The sequence below is a fragment of the Cydia strobilella genome, chromosome 16 (genome assembly GCF_947568885.1).
Source record: "Cydia strobilella chromosome 16, ilCydStro3.1, whole genome shotgun sequence".
In the NCBI taxonomy this organism is placed as follows: Eukaryota; Metazoa; Arthropoda; class Insecta; order Lepidoptera; family Tortricidae; genus Cydia; species Cydia strobilella.
In genome coordinates, this window is record NC_086056.1 from 8,640,965 (window position 1) to 8,652,895 (window position 11,931).

The 11,931-nt window shown below is 35.5% G+C and overlaps 1 protein-coding gene and 1 long non-coding RNA gene across 2 annotated transcripts; both read right to left on the bottom strand.

Moving 5' to 3' along the window:
• Nucleotides 1-393: 393 nt before the first annotated feature.
• On the bottom strand, nucleotides 394-1,252 carry LOC134748193 (uncharacterized). Its single transcript, XR_010128396.1, has 3 exons — nucleotides 1,170-1,252; nucleotides 826-992; nucleotides 394-494 (listed from the first exon to the last, which is right to left on the bottom strand). It is a non-coding gene; the product is annotated as an uncharacterized LOC134748193 (long non-coding RNA).
• Nucleotides 1,253-5,274: 4,022 nt separating this feature from the next.
• On the bottom strand, nucleotides 5,275-8,612 carry LOC134748455 (large ribosomal subunit protein mL40). Its single transcript, XM_063683252.1, has 5 exons — nucleotides 8,479-8,612; nucleotides 8,311-8,400; nucleotides 8,039-8,209; nucleotides 6,497-6,695; nucleotides 5,275-5,430 (listed from the first exon to the last, which is right to left on the bottom strand). The coding sequence occupies exons 1-5, from the start codon at nucleotides 8,511-8,513 to the stop codon at nucleotides 5,314-5,316; spliced, it is 612 nt and encodes a 203-aa protein (XP_063539322.1). The 5' UTR covers nucleotides 8,514-8,612; the 3' UTR covers nucleotides 5,275-5,313.
• Nucleotides 8,613-11,931: the final 3,319 nt, after the last annotated feature.

Below are 11,931 nucleotides of genomic sequence, written 5' to 3' on the forward strand. Positions count from 1 at the left end.
TCTTTGATAATACACATAGGTAACTGCCTTCAGTTGCTTCCGTCGATGAGTATTTGACAGTTCTGGAAAGTCTGCCTTTTGGAGGGATTAAGTACGCCAATAAGCTTATTTGTACCGGAATCCTTTTATCTATTAACAAAATATAGAATTAGAATTTGGAGAAAACTATTAATATTAAAGGAGCTGATATGTGGCAATACATTCGTACATCATACAGCTTTACATCATACATCTTACAATACAAACTTTAAACTCTTTCAGAATTATAATACCTGATGTTATATTAATAATGTACCTAATAATATTACACGAAAAGGTAAAGGGAACCGCATACCTTCATCTGTTATGGCACTCAATGTTTCGATTAGAGAGAGTGCATTTTTATTTTTTTTTTGGCCCTTCTTTGCTATAAGAAGCTTCTGAAAAAAGTCATGCCAATTCTTATGGAAATTCAACGACTTTTCTTTGAACAGTTCTTCAAAATCGGAATTAATCTAAAAAAAAAAATTATTAACTATTAAGTAACTTCAGAACCAATTCACACACTATGGAGATGGAGCATAACATGGTCGCAATCCTCAGCAGTGAGGGACCGAGGAAGAAGAGAAAATAATTTTATGAAAAAAAAAACCGACTTCAACATGTCAGCCCAGCCCAGCGTGTCAATGACAGTAGGTAAGGTACGCTCAACAATAAAATGGGCCTAATCTGGAACCATTTTTTTTTAATCGGTAACAAACATAAAAAACATTTCCTCCTCCTTTTGAAATTTTGAAGTCAGTTGATAACAGTTTTGTTTGAGTTCAAAATGCATAAAGGACTTACCAGGACATGTCCTCTATCACTTTTTAAAATGCTCCAATTTTCAAGAAAATCATGGACTGTAGATGAATTGGTGTGCCTCCTTCTCAGTCTGAATGTTTTCTTCCATTTGCTAATGACATCTTCCCAAGGCTCGTTATTATTATTCAACCATAAAACGTCATCGTCATCTGAAAACAAACACCACATTTTATAAATCAACCTGTCATACTTACAATACAAATAATACAAAATATTGTAGTCATTGCATTTTTTTTTTCTTAACTAATGTAAGTAATAAAATAATAAATTGGAGTCTCCCGAGAGATACCTAAGTAGAATATATTGAATAAGAATTTATCACAAACCTAAACATTCAGTTTCAATTAATTCTTCTCCACTCGCAGTTAATGTGTCAATTTTAGTAGCAGAACTCCTTCGTTTTTCTCCAGAAAAAATTTCATAAAGTTTTTCACTAGAACAACTAAATTCGAGAATTAAGTATTTTAATTACAGCAGTTCGGAAGATAATCATCCACCGCCAATTAATAACAAACATTTAACTAATGGATCAATCATTATGTCAGCTTCCGAAATGCTATGTTTAGTAAGAAATTTTCGGTATATAATTGGTGACCTGATCGCTGATAACGATGAGATATGGAAATACTATTTGATGTTGCTAGAAATAACTGATGTGTTAACAAGTCAAGTAATTTCCTTAGAACATTTACAAAATTTAAAAGAAGTTATCAAAGAACATCACGAAATGTATTGTCAATTATTCCAGACTCACTTGAAGCCGAAATATCACTTCTTGTTACATTATCCTTCAGTAATCAAAAAATGCGGTCCACCTATTTTTTACTCTGCATTCAAATTCGAAGCTAAACATAAAGATTTGAAACGAGTGGCCCAGTCTATAACATGTCGCAAAAATTTGTGTTATTCAATCGCGTTGCGGTGTGAATTGAAAACCAGCTCAAGATATATAACGAAAATTGGCTTTAACGACGCTATCAATGTTGGTAAAACGAGCCGTCTTAACATTCCAAAAGCATTAGAGGATGATTATCTTTCAGTTCCAACTTATGAAATCAACGGCATTATTTACAACACAAATAGTGTATTGCTCTTTGACTGCGTAGACGATAACCCGGATTTTTTAATGGTTAATAACATTTTTGTGAAAAACAATGATTTGAACTCGGTATTATTTTCTTGCAAAAAAAATACAAGTTTATGGTTATAGCAACCATTTTAAAGCTTATCAGGTCGAACGAGACTATGATCATTATAACTGTAAGTTAGTGTCCCTGACCGATTGTCATAGCCAATTGCCTATGACACTCCGCTCAGTTGGCGAAAGATTGTACATTTCATTGTATAAATAGTTGTATCAAGGTTCGACCATGCCGCTTCTTAAGTGACGCAGATGCACCGTAAATTGAGCTGTAAACTGAGTAAACCCACAACCACGAGTTGCTGAATTCTTTTGCTGAAACAGAAACAACAGACACTACTATGGACATGAATAAGGATGCCAATTCTCCCAAGAGTAACTTAGGATTAGACGACTCAAATTTAAGTCTTTCATTACTCAATGACATCACTAATATTTTCGAAGATATAAATGTCTACCCCCGCTGCCTGAGTTTGATATGCACACATTGTTGCAAACATCGGCCCATGGCAATAGTGTGCTTAATTATTATAAGTCATTTAAGATACTCAATGCAAAGAAGCGCAATATACTGGTGGACATTATCATCAAACACATATACACGTATATAAATACAAATTTTAATTAGGTATGTAGTGCTTTGTATATTATTAATGGCCAATTAGTCAAAACTCTTGGTTTACTTTAGAGAGGGCAAGGGCATGCGATAAAATCGTTACGCTTACGACGCGTCACTGCGATTCCGTACCCTCACCGTTTTTTAAGCAGCGGTGTGGTCGAACCTTTAGGTGATTACTGATTAAGTATTTAAATTAAGTATTTGAGGCCTGAGAGACGTTTATGGTTACTTTGTAAGTTTAATTTTATGTTGTGAATTTTTAAATTGTAATAAGTACAAACTTAATGAGGCAAAATAAATGTATATTCATGAGACTTTTAATAAATAAATAAATTGTACATTTCATTGTATAAATACATAGTTGTATTAGATGATTAAGTATATGACCTAATATGGCAGGTGCCTAACACCCTATACATATTTAAGTATACGTACAGTAAATTACTTTAAATTAAATATGACACTTTGTAGTTATAAAATTAGGGGTTTCTGCACAGAGGGAGCAACCTCGCGAGGAAATTGCCGCGCGAAGCAAACGACCCATCCTCGCGCGGCAGTTTGCTCGCTAAAATGGCGTCACTCTGTCAGCTGTTTATGGTTAAGGTCGACTGGGACAAATGCGTCAGTTGAGGTAAGTGAGTCTTTTTAGAATTACAAGAAGATGGATAGGTTTCGACGAAATTTTACCAAGGCGACAATTAGGCCATTTCAGGCACCGATGAAAGACCGCTTTTAGTATAATTAATTTCCTTTACACTTAAATAACATTTTCTTGTAATTGTAAAAAGACGCATTTACCTCAACTGGCGCAATTATTCCGGTTCACCTTAAATAGGTACCTACTTGAATATACTTACCCCCTTATAAACTTCTTTCCTGCCTCAATTAGTTAATTTATGTTTTGTCCTTATCTCTCACTTCGACAGTTGTCTTTATTAAAACGACACAAAGCATAAATTAAGTAATTGAGACCTGAGAGACTTATGAATGAGGGGGTTACTTTAGAAGTTTAATTTTATGTTGTGAATTTTTAAATTGCAATAGGTACAACCTTGATAGAGGCAAAATAATATTATGACTTTTAATAAATAAATACATGTTAATTATTTTGGATATTATTTATTAGGGTTACCCACTTTTCCTACATAAAATAATAAAAAAGTAGGTAGAGGTTGTGTACGTTAACATTATAATCTGGGTTTTTTGTTTGTCCTTGTGTGCCCTTGAGTCATGTTAACGTAGACAAGATTTTTGATGTAAAGGATTATTTTTTATAAACCAACATGACTATTGTAATTCGTTGAAGATGTAATGTTTGTTGTTTATTTGAATACAAAGAGATGTAACCACTTTTTGCGTTGTAATAAGGTCCAAAAGTGGATACATCTCTTTGTAGTCTACTGTTTCTATGTTTTAGAGCGAGATACTAATATTGCTTACGTCAATTCAGAAGTTACTTGAAATAAATGTTTATAATTAATTAAATCACATATTGTCTTAATCAAGGATAATTATTTTATGTAAAAGCTTGAATTTTTTTATCAAGATGTTTTACTGATAAACAAAACAGTATTGTATCGAAATACGCCATATGATTACGTACTTGAAGGAAAACCGACATTATATGCCTAAATAACAAACAAGCGTACTTATGATGTATTTATTAAAACTAATCATAAACAATGGCCTATTTCGAACAAAGCTGTTTTGTTTATCAGTTAAACATATCTTAATTAAAATATTCAAGCTTTTACATGAAATAATATTAATATCTTTGATGAAGAGGACAACTTTTGATTTAAAACATTCTAATTATTAACCTCAAGTAACTTTTGAATTGTCATAAGCAACAGTAGTATCTCGCTTCAAAATATGGAAAAGTTTAGAACTACAAACATTACATCTTCAACGAATCACGAAAATCATCTTGGTTTAAGAAAATTAATTCTTTATTCAAAACATACTAAACTTTGCGCTAAGAAATTTCTACTCTAGATATAAATAATATCATATTTTACATTGAGTAACGTACTCTTGAACCAATGCTTTTTCTTGTTTTCATGGAGAAATATAATTCTCAATTCAATTATGAGTATCTAACCCCAAGAAACAAAGTTTCTTGGCACAAGTTCTTTAAGTATTGCCCTGAGACACTTAAGATTCAATTCAGAAAATACTATGATTTGACTTAAGTTACCGGTTTCATACGCTAAGAAATTTCGGCTCTTCGTGTGAAAAAATAAAAAAATTACATTGAGTAACATACTCTTAAGCCAATGCGTTTTCTTGTTTTCGTGGAGAAATGCAATTCTCGATTGAAATTATGAGTCTATACCCCAAGAAACAAAGTTTCTTGACACAAGTTCTTTAAGTATTGCACTAAGACACTTAGGTTCAATTTCAAAAAATACAATACATAAAACAAAACGCAAACGCTCTTGGTGGGAATATTGAGCTTTTTAAAAAAAAAACTTTTTATAGCTCGGATAAAGTATTGATTTTTTTACCTTAAATAATAAAATTTGAAACCTTTTATATCTTGACGCAAGAATTTTATTGTTTCCTTATATAGGAAACACAAAATATCTTGACACAAGAGGATTTACTTGGCTGGAGAACTATTTTTTTTCTGTGTATGGCTACGCAAAAAAAACTAAGTGCCTATAACAACATTTTTATTAACATCTAACAATAAATTACAACATTTCCACTAATTATCCCATTTTTTAGACACGTCGATGTACTCGCCGTCGGGAGAGTCGTATCCCTTGATAGGCGGGGTCGCCACGGGCCCCTTCACTGAGTACGGTATGAGCTGCAGATCAGGCTGGAAAAAAAAATATGAAAATTAATTGTACGCGTCTTTTACACTTTACAGAACTACAAGTGTAACAGCACCAGGGGCCAATTTCTCGAACGATATTAGTCTAATATTATTAGTCCACGAACTGTCAAATTGTATGGGTTGTCATGACAAGTTCGTGGAACAACATTAGTCTAATATCGTTCGAGACATGGGCCCCAGGCGTATATGGCCTTAAGTCGGTCTTCATATTAGATAGACACGTTTATCCAGTGTGAAAGCGGGACATCGCTATTTACGTGTATAGCGCTGTATCGCTTACACACCGGAACAGCTTAGGGGTCCGCATCATTGTTATAACCACAGTAATGGGTTATTATTCTTGTTTTTGTGTGTAGGAACACACACAGCATGTTAATTTGGATAGGCTCTTTATTATTACTATAGATTTCTCCAATAAAAATACTATGACACTACACTACACTACAATGACAAAGGAGCCAGATGAGAGAACTAACATAAACTGACAGCGGGCCTGAAATGGAGGCAAGTGGCCCACAACAGAACCCAATGAACAAACATATTTCATCAATTATTTTTTAAATTAAGCTCAGGCAAAAGACACTGGAACTGTCATAGGGACAATCATAGGACGCGAGAGGTATCATTCAGAGTAAATGGGCTTAATACTCGTAGAATAATAGAATAGAGCAGCGGTCAGCAACAGGCGGCCCGCGAACCTCACTTGCGGCCCGCGAGCCCCCCTGGCTATTTTGTATGTAATAATGACAAACGACAATGTCTGATAAAGTCACAAATATTAACAAAATGCGGCCCGCTTCAACTTCGATAAAACAAAATGCAGCTCGCTTCAACTTTGTTAACTACTATGTGGCCTTTGGCTGCTAAAAGGTTACCAACCCCTGGAAGATGATTTTTTACATGGCACTATTTTTCCTACATTTAAAATGCCACTAAATTGATGTTATAATTTACTTTGCTTTGCCTATATTAATCAACAACACCCAAAAAACACATCACTGATAGTATATATTTTTTTTATTTTACTAGTCCTAAATGCAGTTCTCACCATAATTGCTTCATCATACAAGTCCTCAGAGACTTCATACAGCTTATCCAGGGCCCTCCGTTGAGATGCCATGATCCTATCAATTTGAGCAACTGTGGCAATGTACTCCTCACGTTTGTACCTGGCCCAGTCCTTTTGAAGCAGAGCTCGAGCTTCTATTTCTTCTGCTGATAATTTTGGCTCTGGGCGCTTTCTCTTTCTGAAAAAAAACAAGAAAGTTGGTAAAGTAACAAGTCCACTTACCATTAATGAAAATATCAAGGCTCCAATCTCAGACAAAATTAACTTAGTCCCAATTTGAGGCTTGCTCTAGGCCTTCCCGACATCAGTGAAATCTAGGTCATTCTCAATTTGAACAGGGTTGCATTTGTTTACTTTCAAATTGATTATTTCTAACAATTTTTTTAAACAAAAATATCACTGCAAATAACCATGTTTAGCACACAAATAAACGTACTTACCAGGATTCAGACAGAACCATTAGCTTCATATGCTTCGTCACTTTTTCTTTAATACATATATGACATCTATTTCAGTTTATAATTTATGTATAGTAGTGTAACTACTTAAAAAAAACACAAATGAAAAATATTTAAAAAAATAATTTGATTTGTTCCCAAAGTTGTAAAAAAGCACAAAGTTAAGAGTCCCCGGCAACAGTCTCATTCTCATTTTTTAACGGGTTGATGCACATACAATGACATGAGGTATGTATATTTAGGTCTGTAATTAGTTTATTTAGCTCCAGTTTATAAAACAAACGAAATAGAGCAAAAGCAAGTAATGTATGAAAAACTTAAATACGCTGTATTTTTTTTAACTGTGGTATCTGAAAGCTTGTTCGGTTCTCAAACTTGGGTGCACACAAACAAGAACAAATTAAAGATAAGAACCTGCCAAAGAGCCATGGAAAGGAGCATTCACAGTATGAAACTAAAGGACAAGGTTAACAGCAAGTACATACAATCCAAAACAAACATCATAGATGCCCTCGAGTTTGTGCTGAAACATAAATGGAGATGGGCCGGCCACATAGGAAGACTGACAGATGACAGATGGACCAACAAAGTCACAAAGTGGCCAGGACCCCACGGCAAAAGGAAAGCGGGAAAACCCATAACAAGGTGGTCCAAGGATATTATAGCCACAGCAGCAGAAAATTGGCTAATCAAGGCAAGACCGAGAAAGGTGGAAAGATATGGAGGAGGCCTATACCCGACAGGGGTCCTTAATATAGTAAAATTAAAAACAATAATATTAGAAAACTTTTACTATGTAAAACAATTTAAGGAAAAATAAAGGCTTAAATAAATAAATAATAAAAATCTGAAAGCTACATAAACTAATTACAGACATAGATATACCTTATCCTATTGTAAGTACAAAGTTTCAGAGCAAACTAGCTACTCGTTTTAAAAAAGAGAGTGTAACTATGTTTGTATGGAGAACCGAGCTTGCCGGGGACCCTAAGGGTTAAACAAAAATGTATTAAAGTGGACTTCCATTATACTCCAAAAACGAAACATTAATTTTATCACTTACTTTATCTGATCCATGAGATGTAATGGCACTTCCAACTCGTCTATTGGTTTGAGCTGTCTTGCATTCTTCTCAAGCCTCCGGATCTGCTTTTCAATTTTTTTACGGCGACGTTCTTCACGCGCCTTGACTATGGCTGGATCGATTTTTTTCTTTTTCTTCATTGGTTCCGCACTTGAGAAATATGATACAAATTTTAGTATTATTGTAGATATATGAAAGGACTCATACAGCCAACACAGGTACTCAAGACTTACTTACTACTGAGAACTTACCATAAATAATCAGTTACTTTGAATTGAATGGCTGTTGTCGTGTAAATATTTCGAGTTAGTTGTACCTTAGCCGCAGGGCATATCGACAATCTGAAAAATAACTCAGGGTAAAATATTACAGTATACAACACTTGATCATAAATTATAACTCAATGAATAAATTTGCACCTTGAGAATTGTCTTAAAATAGAAAAATTAAACATTTTTAATTTTTTATAACAGTTCCAGGTAGTCTAAGAACTAGTGGTTTTTATTATAATTAATCTAAATAAAGTACACTGCAAATGCAATAGAGGTTATGTTAGATCTGTCAGAGATGTCAATTTGACAGGATACGAAGTCTGTTCAAGATAAGTACGAAAACGCTGTAGCTCAGAATAATGTAGAGCAAACTGTAGAGCAGTGTCCAGACGGGACAATTTATCGCAGTCTTATTAAATTATCAATTTAATTGTGTGTTGTGGATGAAAAAAATCTAATAGGGAATATTACGCAAAACTCTGCGTAGGGGGCGCCACTACCACAATCCATCACAATCTGAGGGTTTACCGCGAAACAAGAAAATCGGAATTTCGTTATCTAACCTCTCTATCACTCTTTCGTATTCGAGCGATAAAGAGGCAAATATAGTTGGTCAAACCAAATTGTCAGTAAATAAGAACAAAAAAAACTATACTCATCCTTTTCTTTTGGGTTCTAGTACTAATGTAAGACAAAGATAGTACCTATGTGGATGGTATAGAAAGGATCGCAATCTCTTATTGCAGAATTGTTGTAAAAGTGACCGCGTTAAGCTTTAAATAATAGTTCCTAATCTCTCCGGTGACGCTAGTTAGGCTCTGGGACATGAGTATAACATGAACCATATAAGGCAACAAATGACCCGACCAAATTACGTAGGTTGTTTTTGGTAGTATTTCGGTGTATGGTGGCGCCGCCTAATTACTGTTTTTTGATGGACACTTTTCATACATAGAGATTTGGCTCCTTTATACAGTCTCCATGATAGTACCCATGATACTCTCTGTCCATATTTGAAATGAGTAGTCCTTTGACAAACTAACTAAATTTCGAATATTTCGATAATCGCGTTTCCCGGTAGGCCCTTAGTAAACAAACCGCCTTGATGCATCAATGTCATATTTTATTATCTGTGAAAACTTTTCAACAAACAGCTAGTTTAAAGCCCCCCATTCACACTCCTACAATGCAGTCCGCCTCCAGGACTGCGGAGTAGGATATAGCTTACACACTTCCTACATTGCAGTCCTACGTACCAGAGGACCTAATACCACGAAAGACGAAAATCGAAATTTTGCTATCTGCCTCTCTATCGCACTTGCGATAAACTAGAATATCTAGTGAGAGAGCCAGATAACAATTTTCCGCTTTTCGTTTTTCGCGGTAGGCCCTCGTGTCGGTGCTCTTGCGATACCGTTATGTGCTATTTCTTAAAAAAATATAGCTATTTTGGTGATTTTTGATCACATACACAGCGAGTTCCTTTATATATTTTAATAAAACCTGCTAAGCCCGTGTTTTTCATTAACATTCACGGTCCAATTCGCTACATGACAGTCCTGCTACGCAGGACGTCATACCACGGACAATCCTGCGCGGCGGACTGCAAGCGGTGGGCGGGGCTTGTAGGACTTGTAGGACCCAAGAGGCATCCTACCTGGGCTTTGTAGGACTCCATGTAGTCCGCGACCACATTCACAATCCTACATAATGAGGCGGACGGCGAGGCGGACTACCATGTAGGAGTGTGAATGGGGGGCTTAAGGCACAGTTTGTATAAGCTACTCCATGGTTCACGATAGGTGCTAGTGCTGCACTCTGGCGGCAGAACATTGCAGTAATACCCCCTATTGGCTTGCCGATCCCACTTGATTCGATTGTGATTGTCACCGATCAAATCAGGAATTGCGGACGCAATGAGGGCTACCGTTTTTGTGCTCACCAGTTGACGCCACTGTAGATGTAAGTCCAGAAAAACAGATCTCAAAATTCTTCTATGCTTATTTTTATAAAATCAATACGTTTCAATATACACAAAAGTATTTTAACGTCTAAATGTGGCATTTTTTCAAACTGTTTAATTTTGTATAAAAAAAATAAAAAATAAAAAATCATTTTTATTTTATTAGTTGGCACTTTTTACTAAGACCACTGTCCGTCTGGCCGTCTGTCCGGCTGTCCGTCTGTCCGTCTGAGCTAGGTACAATATCTATTGTTTAACATGAATAATCAAAGATGGCCAAAATTTACCACAATTATGAATAAGGCGTGAAAGTTCTCTATAAATAGTTATTTACGATACAAGTGCCGAAAAGAGGAAATTCGAAACGAGTGGCGAATTACCTATATTCGCACGTGTATCGTACAACGTTTTACAGTACATAGGTATATATGGCCCTTTAAACTTTCGACATATGCACGAAATGTGCTCTTTTACACACTAGTGCAAGAAAGTAGCAACATATGTACTGTATGTTTTTTTCTAGTTTTTATTTAGGGTACCACTCTGTAGGTGTGTCTGATTTAGGTATGTGTATGTATCCTTGCAAATTGCAGTTAATTTCTAGCACTAACGATTACGGAGCTATGTCGCGGACGGACAGACAGGAGGACAACGAATATCTCGAAACTATAAGGCTGCGTTTCCGCCAGAGATGTGCGAGGTAGCTGAACGGTGCAAGGATGAGTAGCGAGGGTGTCTAGCGGGCTCTTTTCAAAAAGACGAGCAAAGTGCGGTGATAGTTTTTCGTCCGTACCTCGCAACACACATTCAACATCCTTCCCTTTCGAAACATTCCTCCCACACATCCTTCCCTTGTCTTGTATGCACAAAAACCTCGCTCCGCTAAGCCAAACCAAGCCCACCCACTAGGAAACCCACTAGAGCTGCGCTGAGCGAAGATAGGTAAATTAAGTGTTTCTATTGGTTAATGACATGACCAACACGTCCCTCGCTACAAATCCTCTCACATCTCTGGTGGAAACGAAGCCTAAGGGTTCTTGGCTGACTACGGAACCCTAAAATGAATATTTAAGAGAGTAGCAAGGGAATACCCTACTACTTCTAAGCTGTTTACGAGTAGGTAATAATTGATTAAGATTAATATCAATTCGGAACATAATATAGTTTACCTTCCTACAGTCATATTTAGTTATGTTTTGTATGCAGCTTTATACATAGTTATAAGTACTTATATTATAAACCTAAATGTAGTGTATAGAATCATCTATACATGTGATGATATTACCTATTAAGTTTAATTTTGCGTTGAAAACGTTGCATTCCAGCAAGATGCAAGCTTAGCTCAACCTTTGTAGGTGTGTCAGTAAGAACCTACTCACAAATATAATCAAATTAAATAAATCTATATAGATCGATTCATTTCAGGCCAAGTTGATATTATTATTTGGTGGCCAACCTTTGTTGCAAATTCTCCATCATTAATTTATATTTTTATACAACGAATAAGTAGAAGTAAGTACCTACCTAAGTAGATATCTATTCTTTGGCAACATTTTATTTGCACAATAGCATCAAATTTGTATTCAAAGCAGGGCACTAAAGCGCGCTCATTACAGTAATTGGTAAATAACAAGCAA